Here is a 26,713-nt window from a genome sequence, read left to right as displayed (position 1 = left end):
TTTTCCGTCAAAAACATATAAATTTTAAAATTAATATATTTTCATATTTAGAATTTTCAAAAAAACTTTTAAAATTATATTTGGTACAGTAAGGAAAGAAGAAAGAATCAATGTTCAGACCCTCAACATGTCCCATATTGCTTAAAACTTTGAAGTACTTTTGAAATGTGGTCACTATCGTGATGTAAAAAAAGGCTCAATATATATTCGTTAAAACATGGGGGTAACACAAATGGAAGCACAGATTAAATTGCTCAGCAATCCTGTGTTTGCTGCAATTCCTACTATAGACAAGTATTTAATATAAAGTTAAACTTACAATGTGTCTTCTCCATGCTCGTTGTATGATTTTTGCTGAATTTTCTAACTCTTCCAAAGTTTCTTGTTGATCCTCAACTACAAATTCAAAGATTTCACTGGCAGGACTAGTGCTGCCTGTAGAGCTCTGTTCTTCCTCAGTTCTGGCATCTGGCACATCGATGCTTAAAAAGTTACAACGTTTAACAAGTTAATTCATGAATTCATGAGATTAGCTCAGTTCCCATAGAGTAAATTTGAAAATGTTACCGAACTGTACATAATACATTTTCCTTTTGATCATTTAAGGAAGCAGCTTGCCAAAGGCAATTGTGCAGTTCCATTTTCAAAGAACAGAACTCCAACCCTCACCCCTCCTCAACCCCCACATGTAAAAGCAATAGGAAATGCCGATCAAAATCCGGCATTTGATGCGCCAACACTGTTCCGATCCAGTACGGGGAGACGCTACAGGTAACGATCAAAGATTTCCGAGGGTCACAGTGGATCAGCAAGCCTGAGGTTGTCTGGCTTCTTTTTAATTTGTCGGAAGACAACTTCCTGGTAGGAACCCCAAGGCCATTTGGAGCTTTTCCTCAAAAAGAGAATGTAGAGGGGCCAGAATAACAGCCAGGTGTGGAATGAATTTTCCATAATAATTAACCAGACCTAAGACTGACCTCAGAGCCGTGGCGTCGTGGGAGCCAGAGCCATTTGGAAACCTTCACCTTGTCCGCCATGGGGTGGAGGTCAGCGCTGTTCACTTGGTGACCCAGATAGACCACTTTGCATGCATGAAAAACCCATTTCTTTTGACGCAGTCGAATGTCAAAGTCCGAGAACATGCGGAACACTGCCTCCAGATTTTTCAGTTGTTCCTCTTTCCAGGAACAGTGCCAGTGACCAAAACATCATCCAGATAAACGGCCACTCACAGCAATCCATATAGCATGCTTTCCATGATGCGCTGAAAAATAGCACATGCGGAAGATACCCCAAAAAGCAAATGTGTGTATTCAAATAGGCCCCATTGGGTGTTGATGGTGACATAACGCAGCTGCAGATACACGTTGCCCATGCCTAATTTTGTAAATGTAACGCCGCCGGCCAGTTTGGCATAAAGGTCTTCTATTCATGGAAGCGGATATGTGTCCAGGCGGGAAGCAGTATTAACGGTTAATTTATAATCCCCACAAATGCGGACAGAGCCATCTGACTTGAGGATGGGAACAACCAGCGGCCCAAACGGCAGAACAAACAGGCTGGATTATGTCCAATGCTTCAAGATTATCCAACTCCAAATTAACTTTGTCATTGAAGGCGTATGAACCGGTTGGGCCCGGGAAAAAAATATTTGAAGCTGGGCCAGAGGGTTGATTTAAATCCTTGCTACCGCCCCTCTGATAGTGCTGAGCCCTGGGTGGAATACTTCATCAAACGTCCCCAAAACAACACATAAACTGACCTGTAGAATTCAGCTCCAATCTAAGTATAATTGGTGGAGTCAATCGTCGCCCAACAAACTAGGCCCGTCCCCATTAACCACAATTAAAGGCAATTGGGCCTCCTGGTGACTGTACACTATGTCGTTCCGGCAATGTGTAGTTGTTCTCCAGTATAGGTGGTAAGATGCGCCGTAGTCTTGATAAGTCCAGCATCGTAGTCCCCCTTTGAATATCTTCAAAAGTTTTTTTAAATACCACCGACACCGCTGCTTCGGTGTCAAGTTCTATTTGCAACAGATTGCCATTTACCCAGATGGGAACAATGATGGGGGCTACTCGAGACGCCAAGACACAGTGTAAAATGAGCTTTTCCTCCTCCTCCGGATCTCATAAAAGATTGGCCCGGGCCCTGGGCAAAAGCCGGTCATGACCTGATCATTGTGGGCGATCCACCAAGGTCCAACACTCTTGACATGGGCAGGTGGTGGCCACAGGAGACTTACGCAGCCATATTTCAGGGGCTTGGTGCTGATCCAACCAAAAGGAGGGTCGCACGCCCCAAGGCGTTAATCTCCATAGCTTGCAGTTCTGGGACTCCCCGGTCCATACCTTCTTTCGCCTAGGCTATTTGGATGGCCTGTGACAACATCAGAGCACGTTCTGCCAACAGCTGCCGCTGCGTCTCTGATACCCCAGACCAACTGATCCCTCAGGACTCTCCAAACGAGCAGAATTCGGCCATTCGCGCAAATGGGTCATGAACATGGCCATCAACTTCCCTGGATTGCTGACTGCATTATTAAGTCAATACCACATTATGACTGAAGGAGACGGGCTAAAATGACTGCTGACCCGCCTCGATCAGCTGTTCAAAAGTGCAGCTGTTGGGGCATCAGGAAAAACCAAGTCTCAGATCACCCCGTAAGTCTCTGCCCCCACCACGGACCTAACACCATCACTTGCCGGTCATTCTCAGCAATGGCATTGGCCCAAAAGAAGAAGCAAACGTATTCAGCGTAGCGGACCCAATTCTCCCGAGCCGCATCAAATGATTCAATCGTTGAACAACGGCATCTGGGGCTGGGAAGAACCCAACTGGAACTCGAGGCTTTGGAGGCGCCGGAGGCTGTAGCCTGCAGCGTCGTCCAGAGACCGGAGTTTACTCCTCGCCGCCAGTATGATAAGGTCCGGAAAGGAGTCCCCACTCAGGTTGAGTCAAAAGAAGAAGGTTTAATGCAACAGAACAAGATTATAAAGCAGTTACCCTACTATAGGGACCAGCCACAGAGTTCATGGCCTTCCGGTTTTATCCAGGATGTAGAAGGGGTGCCCCGCCCCTCAGTGGGGGAGTGCGTATTCCCCATTTGGGAATATCAATCCCCCAGTCTCATAAGTGTCCCCATGACCTGCTTAACCCCAGGTTATGATATATACAATCTGCAAGATGCACTGCAGCAACTTACCAAGCCTCCTTTTACCACACCTTCCAAACCCATAACCTATAGAAAGACAAGCGCAGCAGTTGCATGGGAACGCCACCTCATAGAACAGCATGGTGGCACAGTGATTAGCACTGCTAACTCATGGCGTCGAGGATCCGGGCCCCAGGTCACTGTCTGTTTGACGTTTTCACATTCTCCCTGTATCTGCGTGGGTCTCAGCCCACAACCCAAAAAGATGTGCAGGGTAGGTGAATTGGGCATGCTAAATTGCCCCTTAATTGAAAAAAAAGAATTGGGCACTCCAAATTTATTTTAAAAAAACACCACCACCTACAAGTTGGGAACACCAACATTTGCAAGCCTACCTCCAAGCCATACATCCTGACTTGGGATTATATTGCTATTCCTTCACTGTCATTGGGTCAAAATTCTGGATTTCTCTCTAACAGCACTGTGGATGTGCCTGCATGACATGGACTGCAGCAGTTCAAGGGGGCATGCCACCTCCGTCTTAAGGGTAATTAGGGATGGGCAACAAATACTGGCCAAGCCAGTGATGTCCACATCCAGTGAAAGATAAAAAAAGCATGATTTGCAACATCTGATCTGTAAATCAAGCTATTCACCCAAGCCATTTTTTGACATCTCTAACAATGCAGTGCTCTTGCAATTGTGGCTGGGATTTCAGCTTATACGATGTGCACAAGTTCTGGAGTGGGGTTTAAACCCACAACTTTCTGTCTCGGGTGTCTTTCTCTTGGGCAATTTGTTGCAGAATTACCGCAATTTGCAATTTTATAGGTTGTTATAAATCTGAAATAAAATGTAAGTCTCACTGGAGAGATGGTGATGCAGTGAGATATCACTGGACTAGTAATCTAGAGACCCAGGGTGATGCTCTATGGACCTGGGTTTGAATCCCACCACATCAGAACTCAATAAAATCTCTGGAATTAAAAGTATAATCATTAAACTATTATTGATTGTCGTAAAAACCCATCTAGATCACTAATGTCCTTTAGGGAAGGAAATGTGCGACCTTTATGTGGTCTGGCCTACATATGACCCCAGACACACAGCAATGTGGTTGATTCTTAAATGCCCACTGAACAAGGGCAATTAGGGATGGGCAATAAACACTGGCCGAGCCAATGATGCCCACATATCACAAAGGAATAAAAGAAGAAAGGAAAATCACCCTGAAACTACCAGGTTATTGTAAAAACCCATTTGTTTTGGTAACATCCTCTGGGAAGAAAATCTGCCATCCTTACCTGGTCTGCCCTACATGTGACTCCAGATCCACAGCAATGTGGTTGACTCATAACTGCTCCAGCAAGCCAGTCAAGCTACTCAATTGTATCAAACTGCTCCAGAAAAAACATCTTCTCATAAATGGCGGCATAGCCAGTGATGATCACATTCCAAGGACGAATAATAAAAGAAGATCAAGTAGCAAAAAGCTGCTGAAACAAGAAAAACTAGACACAACAGCTGGGATTAAAGCCTTACCAATAGCCCCGAGCAAAGTAATTATCTACTGTAGCTGGGTGTGTACCAGATGGAAATGCTTTGTTTTGTTTTGTTTCAGAGTTGTAAAGTAGGTGCAGCTCTTTTGTTCCATGGAAGGAAAAGGACCGCAAAGAAAACTATAAATCTGAAGTAACTGGAGTTTGACAAGAATAAATGCGTACAGACATCAAAAAGGTCACTGGAAAAAGTTTTGCTTTTTTTCATATTCAGAGAGCGTTGTAAAATGCAAACCACAATTTTTTTCTTCAAAAAAAAATTGAATAACATAAACCCTTTCCCATCATGTACATACATAATGAAATGAAAATGAAAGTTGCCATAGTCCCTGAGGACCATAGACATCTCCCCCCTTTTTGAGTGAGAGTTGAGTGGTAGTGATTTAACCTGAGGGTCGCCGCACCTCAGGCGTGGATCAAGATTGAGGAGCCCATATGGGAATTGAACCCGCATTGTTGGCGTCGCTTTACATCAAAAACCAACTGTCCAGCCAACTAAGCTAACCAACCCCACATAGTATAATATATTGTAAGCAAAAACAAAAAATAAAACAAATGCTGACAATTGTGATAGGATCCTCTCTACCCTCATCTTAAACTCACCAGCACATTCAAGAGAACTTGGTGTTAAATTAGACCTGTGTTTTTCAACCTTTTTTGCCCGGGATCCATTTTTACCTACGAGCCATCCTTTGGGACCCACGCTGGCCGTCCTTAGTGACTCATGCTACCCGAAGTTCACGACCCACCATTTTCACTTACCTTTAATGTGACAGGTGAGCCTGTTTGGTCCTCATGATTTCACTTGCTTTGTCATTCAATGTTACATTTCTGATAATGACTTCAACAGATGATTTAAGATCTCGTTGCATCCATTGAACAAAGTAAAGAGGTTTGACCTCAAACTAACCAATGTCTTTGACGTTTGAGGGTTTTAAACTATAATTTGCCAGTGCTTCCCTGCATTTAACACACATGAACTTTGAATCCTGATTTGCAGTGGCACAATTAGTAACCATCTTTATGCTGCTTGGTTCCTGTTTTCACTATCTTCTTCATGGGTTGTTCACCAGAGGCCCTAGAGTTCGCATCAGCACTGCTGACAGCTGCAAAATGGAGGAATCTCTCTCATGCCCAGAACATGTGACGTCAGCGTGGCCTGCTCTATGCCACACTTCAGACAGGAAGACTCCAGCGATTTAAAAACAAATCTGCTCCTGGGTCAGCGTGCTGACATCAGGAGGAGGTGTTCTGCCCTGCTGGACTCCAGGCCTGCACACTGCTGAGGGAGCACGCATGCACGGAACGGCCGCCATTCTGAAAGTCGGTCGTGCCACTGGGCAGTATTTCCCGCGTTTAGGAACGACGCGATGCACGGCCCCGCGACCCTGCCGACACCTGCCCGTGACCCACCCGCGGGTAACGATCCTGGGTTTGAAAATGACTGAATTAGACCATGGGTGCCTGTTAAGTAATGTGTGGTCTCCTAAGACTTCTAATGAAGAGCAAAAAGCAGGTACCAATATAATATTTTGTTGTTTATTCCTATAGAAATGGATTTTATTACTTATTTGTTCTGTTTGTAAAAAGGCACTGAGAAAATTAGGCATTATACTATCAGGCCATGTAATTAATACCATCAGTTTGCAAAAACTTTGCAGACTCTGAAAATCAGAAATCAGACATTCTGATTTCTAAATTTACCCCAAGCAACTCAACAAAATTGCCAAAATGAAAAATAAATTGCTGGAAATACTCAGCAGGTCAAGCAGCATTTGTGAAGAGTGAAACAGTTAGGGCGCGATTCTCCGCTCCCCACGCCGGGTGGGAGAATCGCGAGAGGGCACCCCGACTAATTTCACGACCCCCTGGCGCTCCCCGTGATTCTCCCACCCCCGCTCGGAAGAATCACCAGTCGCCGTTTTTTTACGGCGACCGGCAATTCTCTGACCCGGATGGGCCGAGTGGCCTGCTGTTCGCGACCGTTTCACGACAGCGGCAACCACACCTGGTTGCTGTCATCGTGAAATCACCGTGAGATGCCCGTTTTGGGGCTTGTAGGGGGCCTGGTGGGGAATGAGCACCACGACTGTGCTCGGGAGGGGACAGGCCCGCGATCGGTGCCCACCGATCGTCGGGTCGGCGTCTCAATCGGACGCACTATTTCCCCTCCGCCGCCCCGCAAGATCAAGCCGCCACGTCTTGCGGGGTGGCTGAGGGGAAAGACGTCCACCACGCAATCGCGTGTTCGAGCTGTCAGCCGCCATGACGTCAGCCGCGCATGCGCGGGTTGGAGTCGGCTAACCTGCGCATGCGCGGCTGACGTCACATAGGCGCCGCCGTCGCGTCACTCTCGGCGCACCACCCGGCGGCCGAGAGTTACGGAGCGCCGCTCCTAGCCCCACCGGGAGGGGAGAATAGGGGGCGAGGAGCAGCCTCCGAGGCCGTCGTGAAACTCGGCCAAGTTCATGACGGCCCTCCCGATTTTTCCCGGGAGCGGAGAATTCCGCCCTTAATGTTTCAAGTTGATGATCTTTCTTCCATGAGTTCTTACAACCATCTTTCTCAATATCGTCCACATCAATGTGCCAAAGAGGGGAGAAAATTGAGTGGGACCCAATAATAGTGACAGGTGAGAAGAATTTCCAATGAAGTTTGTTTTAAAACGTTTGAAAGGGTCACAGCAACTCTACTTGATGATTCAATGTGGCTGGTAGTACTGCTTAAAATAAAATGATGGCAATGGCATTTACTATAATATTTACTAACCATTGATGGTCCAATGGGGGGGAACATAAATGCACAATTAACTCACACCATTGTCCGAAACACATTAAGTACGATAACTTAAAGCAAACTGCTGACTTTATCGATTCAGCATCTAGGCTGCACTAACCATGTAGTTGATTGGTTGGATACATCAGTTGAGGGTCTATATCGTGAGTGGCTAGGACCACTTAAAGCTAACCTGCACCTCTTAAAGAGAAGGTACATCTGGTGACAGTCATGCATCAGACCAGGGAAACATTGAAGAATGAAATGAAATGAAATGAAATGAAATGAAAATCGCTTATTGTCACAAGTAGGCTTCAAATGAAGTTGAAAACCCCTAGTCGCCACATTCCGGCACCTGTTCGGGGAGGTTGGTACAGGAATTGAACCGTGCTGCTGGCCTGCCTTGGTCTGCTTTCAAAGCCAGCGATTTAGCCCTGTGCTAATGGCACAACATTGGAGAGAGCAGGCTTCAAAGCTTTCAGGTGCTGCACTGGAGGGCTTTGTGGAGCAGGTGCAAAGGCAGAGAGAGGCAGTTTCAAGGAGGTCCTCCAGACAGATGCACAGGAGGCAATGGGAGTATGGAGGTCTATGTCAGAAGTCAAGCCCTGAGAACCTGGCTGCAATGCACAAGATTATGACCTTTTGAGTAGGTCAGGTCAGGTTCAGTGAACGCATCTTCAAATATCTGTCTTATTAAATACACTGCTAACCTCAAACACTGCTAATTCACCACACCCTCACTCTCAATTCACTTGCCAATCAACAATCTCTATCAATTAGGATTCATACCTCACAGTCACATGCTCCACTGCACCCTCACACAGTCAGTACTAGTATAAGCACATCTCACAACCTGTACACACAGTCAGCTATTTATCCATGACACCCACATCAGTCAAATAAATTGCACAACACTTACTGACACCCTTTCCTCTTTTTTGCAGGACAAGGTGGTACAAACCAGGGGCAGAGGAGCTAAGCAGAGGGCAACAGGCATGTCTTCATGCTCTTACTTCTTTTTTTTAATGTATTTTATTACAGATATGTATCAAAACAGATTACAGCAAACAAACACCCCGGGAAACATGCTTCCCTACAATCAACTGTGCAGTCTGTACAGACCTTTCCTCTTTTTCACCCCTCCCCCCCCCAACTCCCCCACAACAAACAGCCCCGAACGCGGTCACAAACATCCCCCACCTTTCCTCAAACCCCCCTGAAGAGTCCCTTAACTCATACTTTATCTTCTCTAATCGCAGGAAGTCATACAGGTCACCCAACCAAGCTGCTACTTCCCGGTGGTGATGCCGACCGCCACGCCAGCAAAATTCGCCGCCATGCAATCAGAGAGGCGAAGGCCAAGACATCAGCCTTCCTCCTCTCCATGAGCTCCGGCTTCTTCGAGACCCCAAATATTGCCACCAAAGGGTCCAGCTGTGAACTGAGTCCCCAGCCGTCACGCCGAGTTACCAACGGCTGAGACCACACGCAACCAATGTCATCAGGAACTCGGTCCCGAGGCCATCGATACGTGGCGCAGCGTACTCTCTGAGTACGCCGCTTTGGAGGAGGCGGAGCATCGCGAAAGCGGCGCTGCCCCCAATTTGGTTGGGAACTGTTACTTGGCGTCGGCGACCAGAGAATACAGCCCTCTATGTATATGAATTGTACCTATTGGCTGGGATTCTCCAATCCGAGGTCGCCCCTCCATCACTGCCAGTGAGAACGGAGACTTTGGCGCTCTGCCAAAACTTTATTCACTGCAGCAGGACCTGAGAATCCCGCTGGTGTGAACGGATGGACAATTCCGGCCACTATCTATATTTCACCTAACTAATCAGGACTTCATGACAAACAACATGTGAGTGCTGCAGTGGAAGCTCAACGGAAGCTCAACTGAAATATTAACTTACTGTCATGCAAGCCCAGGCTGCTGCCAATATAGTTGTGGGTTGCTGTGTGCAATGCAGCTTGCAGCTTATCGCAGCTGTCCAGATATCCGTCCTCCAACAGATTACTCGGGTGACGGAGGTGCTTTCCCAGGACAGGGGCAGTAGCTCTACGGAGTATCTGTCTGCCTTCTTCTCAGGATGACAGCATTCATCCTCCCACCCTGCCGCTCGACCACTGCCTTTGCTGTTGGCTGTCATCCAGTCTGTACAAACTGCTGCCACCTATGCTAAGATGCTAAAGTCCACAGCTGGGTTTTCTAGGGCCAGTGCTGTTCAAGATTTTCTTCCAAGGTCATCCTGCAGCCTTTCACCCTTAAAATAAATCTAATTATTTCATACTTATTCATATCTTCGCAAAATCCATGGGCGGGATTCTCTGAGCCCGCGCCGGGTCAGAGAATCGCCGGGGGCGCAGGAAATTCCAGCCACGCCACTCCGACGCCAGGCCGCCGATTCTCCGGTCGCCGGAGAATCGGCGGCATTCACGCCCCCGCGGCGCCAGTTGGGGGCCGCTGAAATAGGTCCCCGTGGCGATTCACCGCAGGCGACTGCCAGAACTCCCACCGAGTTCTGCCGAGTCCTGCCGGCGTGGTTCCAACCTGGTACCACCTAGCGGGAAGTCGGACCCGCGGCCGTAGTGAACGTCTTGGTGGGGGTATGCAGGGCCGCCTTTCGGCGCCGGAGGAGCAGCATGCAGCACTCCAGCGTCGTGCTAGCCCACTGAACACCGGTGAATTGCTGGGCTAGGAAGCCCGCTGACGCCGGCGTTCACCACTTTGGTGTTTACGCCGGCGTCAACACTTGGCCGGGATTTCAGAGAATCCCGGCCCATGTTTTTCCAAAGTAAAAAATAAGACAGGTCTCTTTCTCTGTCCTAATAATCGAGGGTCCTTAACCTAGGCATCAATATGGTTGTCCTTCTCTGAACCTATTCCAGGGCCTCTATATCTCCCTTCATATGATAGGACCAAGACTGGACACAATATTCTAGATGCACCCTCATCTTCAACAAAGAATATGTAGCATTTCTCCTTTCATATTTAATAATGCCAGCAATACATTTTTATGTCCCTTATTGTGTCCACAAAAATTTAATTGGTCCTGAATCTCTAACCCCTACGCTCATCCCCCATCAGTGACCCTGAGAATTCCTTCCTGCAATGGTGTACATAAGCTTTCAGTTGCTCCACAAGTGCATGACACAACATTTGTCTATATTAAAAAATGTCTGCCAGACATGAGCCCACTCATCATGTTTGTGTGATTGGTTCAGTTTATGTTCACCTCCATTTTTAAATTTGAAGTTTAAGAGTCAAAATCCAGGAGGAACCGACAGCTTTTCCTAGATTATAAAAGATTGATAGATGTAACTGAACCATTATAAAAGAAAATTTTAACAAGGTGTCTAAGGGCAGCACGGTGGCCTAGTGGTTAGCGCAACCGCCTCACGGCGCTGAGGTCCCAGGTTCGATCCCGGCTCTGGGTCACTGTCCGTGTGGAGTTTGCACATTCTCCCCGTGTCTGCGTGGGTTTCGCCCTCACAACCCAAAAACGTGCAGAGTAGGTGGATTGGCCACACTAAATTGCCCCTTAATTGGAAAAAATAATTGGGTAATCTAAATTTATAAAAAAAAAAAAAAAACAAGGTGTCTAAAATTCCAAATCTGCCTCTTACCTGTTTGTTTGTGCTATTTCTTCAGTCATTTCTTGTTCACCGTCAGGCAAGACGTCATTAATTTGCAAAAATGTCACTGTGTTGGATGTCTGATGAATCCACAATACGGTTCGAGAACCGATGTGTCTAACACCTACAATTCAAAAAATAAAACAGTAGCAAAACATCTATCATTATTCAAAATTAAATATAGCACATTTATTCAAGAGCTCTTGGGCGGGATTCTCTGACACCCCACCGGCACGAGAATCGCGTGAATCCCGCCCCGCCGTCCTCCGAATTCTCCGACCCCCCCAAAAGTCGGCAAGGCGTGAATCGCGCCGCCCACCTCAGAGAATGGCGGGGACCAGCGCGATGCTAGGGACCCCGGGGCTGCCCGAATTCTCCCGTTCGGATGGGCTGAAGTCCCGACGACGTGACCACGGGTCACCCCGGCGTAAATTAAACCACCTATATAACGGTGTCAACCAGTGCTGATGGTTGACACCGGACAGCGCGGAGGTAGGTCATGGCATGGGGTGGCCGCAGGAGAAGTGACGGCGTGGCCGCAGTCTGTGTGGGGGGTGGGGGTATGGGGGGGGAAGTGAGGGGGGGATGAGGGGGGGGGGGGAGATGGTGAGTGCCGGGGAGGGGGAGAGGCGAGTGCCGGGGAGAGGGTGAGTGCCGGGGAGGGGGGAGTGGGTGATTGCCGGGGGGGGGTCACCCTACTCAAACCCACGTATCCACCCTATACCCATAACCCAACAACCCCCCCCTTAACCTTACTTTTTAGGACATTACGGGCAATTTAGCATGGCCAATCCACCTAGCCCGCACATCTTTGGACTGTGGGAGGAAACCGGAGCACCCGGAGGAAACCCACGCACACACGGGGAGGACGTGCAGACTCCGCACAGACAGTGACCCAGCCGGGAATCGAACCTGGGACCCTGAAGCTGTGAAGCATTTGTGCTAACCACCATGCTACCGTGCTGCCCCTTGCTGGACTATAATCCGTGAGACAGCTCTCCCAATTTAGGAACAGGTCGGCAAATGTCAGTGAGGAGGATGTTGCATAATCAACTGGGTTGCCACGTCCTGTTCAATGCTGGGTGGTCTATTTGGTTTTATTTTATCAGGCTTTTTCAGAGGAGTTTGACAACTGAGTGGCATGCTGGGCCATTTCATAGGGGAAATAAAAATTAACCACATTGCTGTGCATTTGAAGTAACATATAGGCCAGACAAGGTGTGATTAGCAGATTTCCCTCTCTGTAGGCCACTGGGGAAGCAGATGGGTTTTTAATGACAAGCCATGGTCAATATCACTGATACTAACCTTTTTACTGCAAGTTTATTTAATCAGCTAAATTTTACTTCCCCATTATATGTATCTCTGGGTCATTAGTTCAGGTCCTGTATTACAAGTTTAGTAACCTAACCACTATTCTGGTAGAGGGCTGGATAATAATAGTTGAATTTCAGTTTAATAGAAAGCACATATTTTGTAACACTTATCAGCAGTTTATCACCCACTCACCATTGAAATCCCACTCTCACCAAATTTCCAGTTTGGAAATCCCGATTCCTATCCTTTATTGGTTCACTCCATGATGTGCTCTTGGCTTCCTTCAGGCCAATTTAGCATAACACTTCCTGCCAGTCTTGAAAAATGAGTTTTCACAAACCAACTCTGCCCTAATTCTTTAAAAAAATTTGAAGATTCTTTTGTGTGACTTGTACATGGCCAAGTGTCGTGAGTTCTCTCATTTTATACTTTGTCATTAAGAAACTGATACTTTAGGTGTGGTAGCATGAGAACAGAATCAGTCTACTACCTTTTTTAAGAGCACTCTGGCAAATAAAATGGGCATGACGTTGAGAAATTTAGCAGTGTAGCGATAGCAGCCAGCCAATCGCCATTTGAGCAGCTAGTCTTCCCTTTACTAGTTCTGGTTCACTTTTCAGGATCTAGAGAAGCCCGGGGCCTCTGAAATAATGTGTCAGGTGAGTTCTTTGCATTTACCTCACTGAGGAGGCAGGTGCAGCTCCTGCTTCAACAGTAATACTATGGGGCACTGCCAGTCTGTGTTCATCAACACCTGCACGAATCACCTCCCTGACCCACCCAAGAGCTTACTTGAGTACCATGCTGACATATTGCAAATCTAGCACGGATATAGTTAATGCAATCTTTGAGTGGAATCACAGAATTGTTACGGCAAGGAATTGTCAGGCTCAAAATAGTGAGCAATTTTGGAACACCCACAACTTGCCCGTCTGAAGATGGAGGATTGAAGATCAATCTCTGGTGGTTCTGACCTAATTCTACTAGCGTGCCACATGTTTCATACCTTGAAATAGTTGCAAAAAAATCCAGACTGCTAAATAACCACTTCAACTTGTAATGTAATTTGACTGCATCTATTTATTTTATTATTCATTTACGGGATGTGGGCGAAGCTTGTTAGGCCAGCATTTATTGCCCATCCCTACTTGCTCCTCAGAAGGTAGTGGTGAGTTGCCTACTTGAACCGTTGCAGTCCTTGAGGTGTAGGTACACCCACTGTGTTGTTATGGAGGGAGTTCCAGGATATTGACCCAGCGACAGTAAAGGAATGATGATATATCATATCTCCAAGTCAGGGTGGTGAGTGACTTGGAGGGGAACCTCCAGGTGGTGGAGTTCCCAGGTGTCTGCTGCTCTTGTCCTTCTGGATAATAGTGGTCCTGGGTTTGTAAAGTGTTGTCTGAGGAACCTTGGTGGGTTACTGCAGCGAATCTTGTAGATGGTGCACACAGCTGCCACTGTACGTCAGTGGTGGAGGGTCGGAATGTTTGTGGAAGGAGGGGCAATCAACCTGCTGCTTTGTCCTAGATGGTGTCGAGCTTGAGTGTTGTTGGAGCTGCACTCATCCAGGCAAGTGATGAGTATTCCATTACACTCTGACTTGTGCTTTGGAGATGGTGGACAGGCTTTGTGGGGTCAGGAGGTGAGTTACGCACCGTAGGATTCCGAGCCGTTGACCTGTCCCGGTAGCCACAGTATTAATGTGGCTAGTCCAGTTCAGTTTCTGATCAATGGTAGCACCCAAGATGTTGATTGTGGGGTTTCAGCAATGGTAATGCCATTGAATGTCAAGGAGTAGTGGTTAGGTCCTCTCTTGTAGAAGATGGTCATTGCCTGGCACTTGTGTGGCGCGAATGTAACTTGCTACTTGTCAGCCCAACCCTGTATATTTTCCAGGTCTTGCTGCATTTGGACATGGACCGCTTCATTATCTGAGGATTCATGAATGGTGCTGAACATTGCGCAGACATCCGCAAACATCCCCACTTCCGACCTTATGATGGAAGGCAGGTCATTGATGAAGCAGCTGAAGATGATTGGGTTTGGGACACTATCCTGAGGAACTCCTGCAGTGTTGTCCTGGAGCTGAGATGATTGGTCTCCAACCACCACAACCATCTTCCTTTGTGCCAGATATGACTCCAACCAGTGGAGAGTTTTCCTCGTAATTCCCATTGACTGCAGTTTAGCTAGGACTCCTTGGTGTCATACTCGGTCAAACGCTGCCTTGATGTCAAGGGCTGTCACTCTCACCTCATCTCTGGCATTCAGCTCTTTTGTCCATGTTTGGCGGAACCCAAACTGAGCTTCTGTGAGCAGGTTATTGCTGGGTAAGTGCCGCTTGATAGCACTGTTGATGATTCCTTCCATTACTTTGCTGATTATGGAGAATAGGCTGATAAGGCAGTAATTGGCTGGGTTGGATTTGTCCTGTTTCTTGTGTACAGGACACACCTGGGCAAATTTCCACATTGCCGGGTAGATGCAGCTGTACTAGAAAACAGCTTGGCTACGGGTGAGGAAGTTCTGGAGCACAAGTCTTCAGTACTATTGCCGGCATATTGCCCGGGCCCATAGCCTTTGCGGTATACAGTACCTTCAGAGGTTTCTCCCAAGGTGCTTGATCCACATTCAGAGTGATGTTGAGATGGGTTAGGTATAAAGGTAGGGCCCAGTCTTTATCCTTGGTTAATTCCCCCTGAGAGTTTAGGAGACGCACGTGGCGATTGGTTGACCGGTCATTGATTTGTTACAATGATGTAATATGGTGAATCCGAGGGATTATCTCCGACACTTCTTTCTCTGCTTCTTCCTCCTTTTCCTTCAGACCTGGTGTGAGGTGTTAGGAGCATTACCTATATCCTTCTTAGTGTGGCATAGTGGTATTGTTGCTGGACTAGTAATCCTGGGATCTGGGTTCAAATCCTTCCAGGGCAGGGTGAATTTGAATTCAATAAAAAAACATTTTGACATGCAGCCAATGTCAATCGTAGTTATAACCCATCTGGTTCACTAATGTCATTTACGGAAGGAAATCTGCCGTCCTTACCCGGTCTGGCCTACATGCGACCCCAGACCCTCAGAAATGTGATTGACTCTCAAATACACTCAGAGATGGGCATAAATGCTGGCCCAGCTAGCAATGCTCACATCCCATGAACGAACAAAAAAAAAACACTGACCTACCGCACCCCCCCCCCCCCCCCCCCCCCCCCAAACTGTTTACGGGACCAGCTCCCTAAAAAAGACAATGAACGGCTGCTACCTCGAGTAAAACCCATCCACCGACCACTGCATATTTGATCTTCTCAAGGTACAGAAATTCCATCAGAGACTTTCACCCAAGCAAGACCCGCCTCCGGGCTATTAGCGAAGTGAAGGCCAAGACTGCCTTCATCCCTGCTTGCAGCACGGCGAGTCCGGCACTCTAAAAATGGCCATCAATGGCACGGCTCCAGCTTAACACCCAGAATTCCTGACATTGGTTCAAAAAAGGAGACCCCAAAATTAACAAGCTTGGGGCAGGACCAGAACATGTACGTGTGGGTTCGCTGGCCTCCTAGAGCACCACTCACACCTGTCCCCCACACCTTAAAAAACCTATTCATATGTATCCTGGGCAGGTGCACCCTGTGCACCACCTTGAACTGATACCAGACGTAATCTTGCACACAAGGTAAAGTTATCATAGAATTTACAGTGCAGAAGGAGGCCATTCGACCCATCGAGTCTGCACCGGCTCTTGGAAAGAGCACCCTACCCAAGGTCAACACCTCCACCCTATCCCAATAACCCAGTAACCCCCCCCAACACCAAGGGCAATTTTGGACACTAAGGGCAATTTATCATGGCCAATCCACCTAACCTGCACATCTTTGGACTGTGGGAGGAAACCGGAGCACCCGGAGTAAACCCACGCACACACGGGGAGGATGTGCAGACTCCGCACAGACAGTGACCCAAGCTGGGAATCAAACCTGGGACCCTGGAGCTGTGAAGCCATTGTGCTATCCACAATGCTACCGTGCTATAAAGTCCCTCACAGCCCCCCCAACCCCTCGAACCAACCCAGCACATCCTCCCATTTCTTCTTTATTTTTCCAGTGATGCCTGCTCCAACACCTGCTCATAAATGTCTGAGATCCTTCCTTCCCCTTGCTCATCCAAGGACAGGACCTACCCATAAGTGAGGGCACCAGTACCAGGGGAAACGAAGGAAGATCCTTAGGTACAAAATCGCACACCTGAAAGTATCTGAATACATTCCCTCTCGGGGCCTGGAACTCCTCCAAAATCTCATCTAGACCGGCAAATCTACCCATCAGAAACACATCACTAAACCGCTCCCTCTCCCATGCCCTGAATGTTGAATCTAAACCAGATGGCACTAACCTATGGTTCCTGCAAATTGGCGGCAACAGCAATGCAGAGCCTAATTTAAAATGCTGCCTAAATTGAGTCCAAATTCTCAAAGAGGCTATTACCACTGGGCTTGACGAAAATTTTACCAGAGGGAATGAGAGTGGAGAGATAACAAGGGCCCTCAGACTCGGTCCTATGCACAACGCCTCCTCCGTCCGCCCCCATATAGAATCTGGATCCTTTTTTTTTGTTTATTTAAATAAAGTTCGAGTACCCAATTATTCTATTTCCAATTAAGGGGTAATTTAGGGTGGCTAATTCTCCTAACCTCCACGGGCGGGATTCTCCACTCCCGGGACTAAGTGTCCGCGCTGTAGTGAACGCTGTTGCGTTTCACGATGGCGCGGACAGGGCCCGGGCACGACCTGTGGGGCCTGCACGGCGCTGGAGCAGTTCATGCCGCTCCAGCCTCCTTACGCGGCGCCAAATGGGCGCTGCGTCAACCCGTGCATACGCAGTTGGGGCAGCTCATTCCTGCGCATGCGCAGGTAACTTCTTACGCGCGCCAGCCCCTCACCAACATGGCGCCGGGGTTCTGAGGCCGGCCGCGGAAGGAGGTAGGCCGGGGGGGGGAGAAAGAGGCTGACCCGCCAATTGGTGGGCCCCGATCGCGGGCCAGACCCCATCGGAGGCTTCCCCGGTGAAGGAGCCCCTCTCCCCCTGCCACAGGCCGCCCCCCCAGCATTCCCACACAGTTCCCGCCGGTGCGTCCTGATCGCGGGCCAGACCCCATCGGAGGCCCCCCGGTGAAGGAGCCCCTCTCCCCTCGCCACAGGCCGCCCCCCCCCCCAGCATTTCCGCACGGTTCCCGCCGGCTGCGACCAGGGGTGGACACGCCGGCGGGAACCTGTCGTGTCGGAGCTGCCACTCAGCCCATCCGGGCCGGAGAATTGCTGCTCGCCATTTGGGCCGATTCTCCGAGCGGCCTGGCGGATTCTCGCTGCGCTGGTTTTGGGGGGGGGGATCATGTGCGGGTGTCGGGGTGGCGTGGCGCGACTCGCACGGCGCTTCGGCAATTCTCCCACCCGGCTTGGGGGGGGGATAATACCACCCCACATCTTTGGGTTGTGGGGGTAAAGCCCATACAGACACGGGGAGAACGTGCAAACTCCACACAGTCACCCGGGGCTGGAATCGAACCCGGGTCCTCAGCGGCGTAGGCGGCAGTGCCAACTACTGCATCACCGTGCTGCCTAGAGAATCAGGATCCTTAAACCAAATCCACACCATCTCATTGTTTGCCGTCTAGTAATAACACAGCAGATTAGGTTGTGGCAACCGTCCAGACTGTCTGTTCCTTTGCAAAAATGCGAACCCGAGAGATGTTACCCAAACAAACAAAAGCAGATATTAACTTACCAACTATCCAAAAGAAAGCCATAGACTATCCCAAAAGAAAGCCTTAGAAAGAAAGACTGGTGTCACTGGAGAAGAAACAAAAACCTTGGGAGAACATTAATCTTCACCTTCTGTACTCTTCCTGCAAAGGTCAGAGGAAGGGCAGCCCATCTCTTCAAATCAGCCTTCACCTCATCCACCAGCCTGACCAAGTTAAGTTATGGAGCGAGGCCATATCATGGGCCACTTGAATTCCCAGAAACTGGAAACTAGTCCTGGCTGGATGAAATGGCAGCCTCCCTAGATTCCTTTCCTTCCTTTGGGGGGGGGGGGGGGGGGGGGGGGGGGGGGAGGCGTGGCACCGTAAAAAGTTCACTCTTGCCCAGGTTTAGCTCCACTCCCATTCTCTTTGGTAAAAGGAGTCAAACACCCTGGGCACCCCCACATTAGAGAGTGGGTCCGTGACGCATAACAGAAAATCATCCGCATATAAAGACAACTTATATTCCCTCCCTTCACGCTCTATCTCCCTCCAACTGGTAGAAAACCTCAGCGCAATGGTTAGCAGCACAATTGCTGAGGCAAACAACAATGAAGATAATGGGCACCCCTGTTGTGTACCCAAGTTTGGTTGAAAGTACCCCGAGCTCAGGGCATTAGTACAGATATGCACAGTGGGGCCCTATACAAATGCCAAATCCAAGATATAAATTTTGGCCCAAAGCCAAACTGTCGCAAAATCTCAAAGAGGTGTCCCCACTCAACCCTCAAACGCTTTTTCTGGGTCCATCGAAATAATCACCTCTGGCTTGGTCACAGACGAGGATGACAACACCACATTCAACAATCTCCTAATGTTGGCCAATAACTGATAGCCCTTAAGAAATCCAGTCTGCTCCTCCAAAATCACCCCTGGCAGACAGGGCTCCAAACGAGTCACTAACACCGTAGCCAACAACTTAATGTCAACAATTAGCAGAGAAATAGGTTGGTACAAAGAACAATACAGCATAGGAACAGGTCCTTCGTCCCTCCAAGCTTGCGTCGATCATGGCACCTGCCTAAACTAAAACCGTATACACTTACGGAGTCCGTATCCTTCCATTCCCACCCTATTCATATATTTGTCTAGATGCCACTTAAATGCCGCTGTTGTACCTGCTCCTACCACCTCCCCAGGCAGCACGTTCCATATATTTACCACCCTCTGTGTAAAAAACTTGCATTGCACATCTGTTCTAAACTTTCCCCCATGCACTTTAAACCTAGTACTTGACTATTCTACCCTAGGAAAGAGCATCTGACTGTCCACTCTGTCCATGCCACTCATAATCTTATAGACCACTATCAGGTCGACTCTCAACCTCTGTCGTTCCAGTGGGAACAGACTGAGTTTATCTAACTTAGCTAATGCCCTCATCTTCACCGTCTGCACTCTTCCTGCCAAAGCTAACGCCCTCCATACCAGGCAACATCCTAGTAAACCGCTTCTGTACCCTCTCCAAAGCATCCACATCCTTCTGGTAGTGTGGTGAGCAAAATTGTACACAATATTCCAAATGAGGCCTAACTAAGGTCCTGTACACCTGCAACATGACTTGCCAATTTTTATATTCAATGCCCCGACCGATGAAGGAGCATGCCATATGCCTTCTTGACCAACATATCCACATGCGTTGCCACTTTCAGTGATCGGTGGACATGCACGGCCAGATCTCTCTGCCTGTCAATACGCACAAGAGTTCCATTTATTATGTAATTCCTACATGCATTGGACCTTCCAAAGTGCATTACCTCACACTTGTCTGGATTAAACTCCATCTGCCATTTCTCCGCCCAAGACTACATCAGTTTATATCCTGCTCTATTCTCTGACAATCCTCTTCACAATCCGCAGCTCCACCAAGTTTTGTGTCGCCTGCGAACTTACTAATCAGACCAGCTACATTTTCTTCCAAATCATTTATATACAACACAAACAGCAAAGGCCCGAGAACTGATCTCTGGGGAACTCCGCTAGTCACAGCCTTCCACAGTACGACCCACACTCTGTGGGGGGGTCCTTGTCCATTTTCAGAATCAAGGAAACCACACCTGTGCCAGCATCGCCGGCAACAGCACCCCCCCCCCCCCCCCCCCAACCCCGGGGACAGAAAATCTTTGAACATATTGCACAGAAGTGGAACCAACAGACCAGAAACTGTTTATATAATGCAATAGGGAATTGACCTGGACCCGGTGCTTTGCCCGTCTGCATTAAACAAATACAATTCATTTAAAAAAAAAAAAATTTAGATTACCCAATTGTTTTTTCCAATTAAGGGGCAATTTAGTGCAGCCAATCCACCTACTCTGCACATTTTTGGGTTGTGGGGGCGAAACCCACGCAGACACGGGGAGAATGTGAAAACTCCACACGGACAGTGACCCAGAGCCGGGATCGAACCTGGGACCTCAGCGCCGTGAGGCAGCTGTGCTAACCACTAGGCCACCGTGCTGCCCTAACAAATACAATTCATGATCTCCTCCTGTCCAATAGGTGCCTCCAGCTCCTGCCTCTCTCCACCTCCAAAAATTGTAACATTATCGAATGCTCTGCTGGAGGCTCAGATTTATATAGTCCACGATAAAAGGCCTCAAACACCTCAGGAACCTTCTCTGTGGCAGAAACCCACCTGCCACCCGAGTCCCTAACCTGAACTATCTCCCAGGAGGCAGCTTACCACCTCACCTGGTGAGCTAACAGACAGCTGGTCTTCTCCCCTTACTCAAACGTCCAGCTCGGGCAATACAGCTGGCTCACCTTCCGCGTTGACAACAAATCGAAATTGACCTGCAATTTCTTTATCTCTGTCAAAAGTTCCAGTGTTCCGCCAATCGAGTATTGATGGTCCATCTCAAGAATGGAATCCACCAGCCTCTGCCTCTCCACCTTCCCTGCTTTATTCCTACATGCCTCATAAGAAATGATCTCTCCACTAATAATCACCTTCAATACTTCCCAGGGCTTGGAAGGCAAAGCCGCCTCGTTTGACCAAAACCACCGGCGTGCCCGCTAGTACCCTCCTGTGGTGAATGTATTCACCTAATGTATGAGCTGTCTGTATAGTGCTGCGAGCTATGACCTGGAAATGATGATATGGTCTACTTCCAGGTACTGTACTGGAACCCCGGTGGGCTCTGCCTCTGGCTCCGCCCTCACCGGGGCAATATATAGACTGGCCACCTGTGGGTGGCACTCATTTGTACAGCCGACACTGGCAGGCGAGTTCACGGATAATAAAGCCTAATGTTCACTCGTTCTCACGGTCTCACAGTGAATGGACGGTATAACACCTAACAATTCAGTACCTCCCTCCTGAGTCGGCTAAAATGTTAACCGCAGAAAAAGCCACCCTCTTGTTCATCGGCACCGTGGCCTCACCAAGTCCCAATACCAGAACTCGAGGATTACACTCACGCCACCCACTTCATTACGACTGAAGTCAGGGCCACCAGACGGTAGTTATTGAGGCACATTGCCTGGTTCTTCTTCATGATGGTGGTCTTCTTGAAGTAGGTGGGGATCTCAGAGCGGAGTAGGGACAGGTTAAAGATGTCCATGAACCCACCTGCCAGCCGGTCCGCACAGGCTCTGAATGCACGACCAAGGATCCCGTCCGGACCAGTCGCTTTCCGAGGGTTCACTTTCAGGAAGGCTATCTGACTTCAGAAGCTGTGATGGTGGGTATGGGTAGCACGGTAGCATGGTGGTTAGCATAAGACCATAAGACCATAAGACATAGGAGCGGAAGTAAGGCCATTCGGCCCATCGAGTCCACTCCACCATTCAATCATGGTTGATTTCAACTCCATTTACCCGCTCTCTCCCCATAGCCCTTAATTCCTCGAGAAATCAAGAATTGATCAATTTCTGTCTTAAAGACACTCAACGTCCCGGCCTCCACCGCCCTCTGTGGCAATGAATTCCACAGACCTACCACTCTCTGGCTGAAGAAATTTCTCCTCATCTCTGTTCTAAAGTGACTCCCTTTTATTCTAAGGCTGTGCCCCCGCGTCCTAGTCTCCCCTGCTAATGGAAACAACTTCCCTATGTCCATCCTATCCAAGCCATTCATTATCTTGTAAGTTTCTATTAGATCTCCCCTCAACCTCCTAAACTCCAATGAATATAATCCCACGATCCTCAGACGTTCATCGTATGTTAGGCCTACCATTCCTGGGATCATCCGTGTGAATCTCCGCTGGACCCGCTCCAGTGCCAGTATGTCCTTCCTGAGGTGTGGGGCCCAAAATTGCTCACAGTATTCTAAATGGGGCCTAACTAGTGCTTTATAAAGCCTCAAAAGTACATCCCTGCTTTTATATTCCAAGCCTCTTGAGATAAATGACAACATTACATTTGCTTTCTTAATTACGGACTCAACCTGCAAGTTTACCTTTAGAAAATCCTGGACTAGGACTCCCAAGTCCCTTTGCACTTTAGCATTATGAATTTTGTCACCGTTTAGAAAATAGTCCATGCCTCTATTCTTTTTTCCAAAGTGCAAGACCTCGCACCTTCACAGCTCCAGGGTCCCCGGTTCGATTCCCGGCTGGGTCACTGTCTGTGCGGAATCTGCACGTCCTCCCCGTGTGTGCGTGGGTTTCCTCCATGTGCTCCGGTTTCCTCCCATAGTCCAAAGATGTGCGGGTTAGGTGGATTGGCCATGCTAAATTGCCCGTAGTGTCCTAAAAAGTAAGGTTAAGGGGGGGGGGTTGTTGGGTTACGGGTATAGGGTATAGGGTGGATACGTGGGTTTGAGTAGGGTGATCATGGCTCGGCACAACATCAAGGGCCGAAGGGCCTGTTCTGTGCTGTACTGTTCTATGTTCTATGTTCTATGGGTGTGTTATGGGCTGCTGGGCCACCCAACAGCGGATCGTTGGTTTCCAAACCGAGCATAGAATGCATTGAGTTCATCGGGGAGGGTTGCGCTGCTGCTGGCGATACTGCTCGACTTCGCTTTGTAGCCCGTTATGTCGTTTAGGCCTTGCTACAACCGCCGAGAGTCTGTAACGGTAGTCTGTGACTCTAGCTTGGTCTGATGTTCTCTCTTGGCATCTTGGATTCGGAGGTCGTACCTGGATTTCGTGTATAGGTCAAGGTCGCCTGACTTGAACGCCTCAGGCCTGTCCTTCAGTAGGGAGTCAATCTTGTGCTTGAGGCCTGGTTTCCGGTTGGGGAACGTACGTACTGCTTTCTTTGGCACGCAGTCGTCCACACATTTGCTGATGAAATCTGTGACGGTGGTGGCACACTCATTTAAGTTGGTCGCTGAGTTCTTAAAATTGGACCAGTCCACTGTCTCTGAGCAGTCACGTAGGAGCTCTTCTGTTTCCTCGGACCAGCACTGCACAACCTTCTTCGCTGGATTCTCCCGCTTGAGTTTCTGCTTGTATGCCGGGAGAAGTAGCACCGTCTTACGGTCTGATTTTGCAAAGTGCGGTCGGGGGATGGAACGGTAGGCACCCTTGATTTTTAAGTAGCAATGGTCAAGAGTGTTGTCGCCATGTGCTGGTTGAACTTTGGCAGTACACGTTTCAGGTTGGCCTTGTTGAAGTCCCCGGCCACAATGAACAAGGCCTCCGGGTGTTCCGTTCTATAGTTGTTTATAACTGTGTACAGTTCCTCCCTTGTAATAATGATCTGTTCTAAAGTGTTCACACATCCCTCTGAGACATCACTAATCAATGTGTCCCTCTCCTTTGTGAATACTGATGCAAAATACTCATTAAGGACTTCACCTTCTTCCTCTGGTTCTACATATAATTTCCCTCCTTTGTCATTGAGTGGGCCAACTCTTTCTCTAGCTACCCTCTTGTTCCTAATATACCTATAAAATGCCTTGGGATTCTCCTTAATCCTGTCTGCCAAAGGCATTTTGTGACCTCTTTTTGCCCTCCGAACACCCTGCTTGAGCTCTTTTTATATACTTTCTTTGTATTCCTCGAGTGTTTAATCTGTTTTTACTTGCCTCTACCTCACTTATGCATCTTTTTTCTTTTTGAGAAGATTTGCAATTTCTCTGGTCATCCATGGTTCCCGAATCTTGCCTTTCCTGTCCTTTCCCTTTACCAGCACATGCCTGTCCTGCACTCCCATCACTACTCCTTAAAAGACTCCCACATACCAAATGTGGATTTACCCTCAAACGGCCTCTCCCAAACAACAACCTTGAAATCCTGCCTAATCTGGTTGTAGTTAGCCTCCCCTAATTTAGCACCTTAACCCCAATGACAACACTTGTCCTTTTCCAGGAGTATCTGAAAGCCTACGTAATTGTCATCACTGTTCGCCACATGTTCTCCTACTGCAACTTTGATGACCTGGCCAGGCTTGTTCCCAAGTACTAGGTCCAATATAGCCCTCTCTCTAGTCGGACTATCCACATATTGTTCCAAAAAACCTTCTTGGACACACTTAACCAGACCCCTTGCCCTAAGGGATTTCCAGTCAATATGAGGAAAATTAAAGTCTCCCGCTATAACAACCCTATTATTTCTACATCTATCCAGAATCTGCTTACATATCTGTTCTTCAACTTCCCGTCATAGTGACTGCCCCCTTCCTGTTTCTGAGTTCTACCCACAGTGCCTCGTTACTTGATTCTTCTATAATGTCCTCACTCTGTACACCTATAATATGTTCTCTAACCAGTACTGCAACTCCCCCATCTCTTTTACCTTCCTCCCTATCTCATCTAAAACACCTATATCCTGGAATATTTACCTGCCAGTCCTGTCCCTTTTTTAACCAAGTCTTTGTTACAGCAATCACATCCAGATTTTGTGTGTGAATCAAGGCTTGAAGTTCATCTGTCTTACCTATTATAGTCTGTGCATTGAGGCAGATACACTGCAGGCCTCTAGGTCTACTGAGTTCGACCTCCCCCAGCCCGCCCTTCCCCTTAGCCAGCCTGAGCCTGGTACCATGCTCATCCTCAGTCTCTACACTTGCTGGCTTACTGTTCTGATTCCCACCCCCCTGCCAATTAGTTTAAACCCACCCGAACCATACTAGCAAACCTCCCAGCTAGGATATTGGTGCCCCTCCGGTTCAGGTGTAACCCGTCCTTCTTGGACAGTGCAACACTCTCTCAATACTGCCTGTTAACCTAGATTGTGGTCAAGTCGCTAGAGTGGGACGTAATCCTATAACCTTCTGACTCATAGACAGTAATGTGATCACAAATATACAGCTGATACAATTTGTTGATGTAAAGGCCTGGCTCAAAGAGAATATATGCTCACTTCAGCTTCACCATATGGATGGTAATTTACCAAAGTGGCTAATTTGCCTGCTCAATTTATATTTTATTGATGTCCATTTGATCCATTCAGCGATGCTGAAAATTTACCCAATGTTAAGCAGAATTCTGCTTAATAAAAAAATGGTGAAAGCTGATCTCCTTGGTCTGTCGATATGCGTGATTGTGTCCGAGTAGCTGGTCAATACCATCGTAGATGTAAACACATCAAGTCCTGTCTCCTAAGACTCGGACTCTTCTAAAAGGGGGCAGAGACAGAAGTTTGCAGTTACCATGTCCTGATGAGAGGTTACACATTAGCCATGTTTTTTCCTCCACAGATACTGCCTGACCTACTGAGAATTTCTGACCAGACATGTTTAGATTCCAGGTACAGTGACTTAGCTGGTGTCCATATTTAGAACTGTCGTCGTGGCGACTTAAATGGTCACCGGCGACAGACGAAAACTCGCAAATTAAACCCATAAAATGCAAAATGAGTCAGAAATCAAATCAGCAGCAAGTGCCAGCGAAACGGCATCTGCAACGTCAAAAATCCAACAGAAATAATGGTACATCCTTCAGGACTACAAGCCACAGTATAATCCATACGGTACCTGTGTTAAATAGACGCGAAGGACTTTGAAGACATTGCCAGCTCTGACCATGGGGAAGAGTGCCCCTGGCAATCCCAAGGTGGTTCAGAGAGTGCTCCAGGCAACCTTCTCCTGTCGCTGGAGCGTCCTGTCGCTATGGCGACGGCAGAAATTACGTCACATCCGTGCCTCGCGGACACTCGCAGCAGGGGGTCACGTGGTGTGCAGGGCTCAGTGTCCCTCCTCAGCCAGGTGTGGCCCTGGGCCACCAGCGCTGAGCGGCAGTGAGCCATTGCCACGTCCCGCCTCAGCCAGGTGTGGCTCTGGACCATCAGCGCTCAGCAGCAGTGAGCCATGGCCAAGTCCCTCCTCAGCCAGGCGTGTCCCTGGACCACCAGCGCTGAGCAGCAGTGAGCTATGGCCAAGTCCCTCCTCAGCCAGGCGTGTCCCTGGACCACCAGTGCTGAGCAGCAGTGAGCTATCGCCACGTCCCGCCTCAGCCAGGTGTGGCTCTGGACCACCAGCGCTGAGCGGCAGTGAGCCATCGCCAAGTACCTCCTCAGCCAGGTGTGGCCATGGACCACCTGCGCTGAGCAGCAGTGAGCTATCGCCAAGTCCGTCCTC

At 48.4% G+C, this 26,713-nt stretch overlaps 1 protein-coding gene across 5 annotated transcripts in view; it reads right to left on the bottom strand.

Moving 5' to 3' along the window:
* Nucleotides 1-26,244, bottom strand: part of c14h11orf65 (chromosome 14 C11orf65 homolog) — a 102,392-nt gene extending 76,148 nt beyond the window's left edge. For 4 of the 5 annotated variants that reach the window (XM_038818463.1, XM_038818460.1, XM_038818464.1 and 1 more), the window contains exons 1-3: nucleotides 26,111-26,244; nucleotides 11,116-11,248; nucleotides 320-482 (exon numbers count right to left, since the gene is read on the bottom strand). In XM_038818463.1, coding sequence (XP_038674391.1) covers nucleotides 320-482; nucleotides 11,116-11,144 — 192 coding nt within the window. In that variant the 5' untranslated portion in view covers nucleotides 11,145-11,248; nucleotides 26,111-26,244. Of the gene's footprint in view, nucleotides 1-319; nucleotides 483-11,115; nucleotides 11,249-26,109 lie in introns of all 5 variants that reach the window. The other variant, XM_038818461.1, reaches the window with a different exon arrangement.
* Between the last annotated feature and the right edge of the window lie 469 nt (nucleotides 26,245-26,713).

This window comes from Scyliorhinus canicula, chromosome 14 (genome assembly GCF_902713615.1).
Source record: "Scyliorhinus canicula chromosome 14, sScyCan1.1, whole genome shotgun sequence".
In the NCBI taxonomy this organism is placed as follows: domain Eukaryota; kingdom Metazoa; phylum Chordata; class Chondrichthyes; order Carcharhiniformes; family Scyliorhinidae; genus Scyliorhinus; species Scyliorhinus canicula.
The sequence above is the reverse complement of the archived record's forward strand: the minus strand, read 5'-3'. Positions and strand labels throughout refer to the sequence as shown.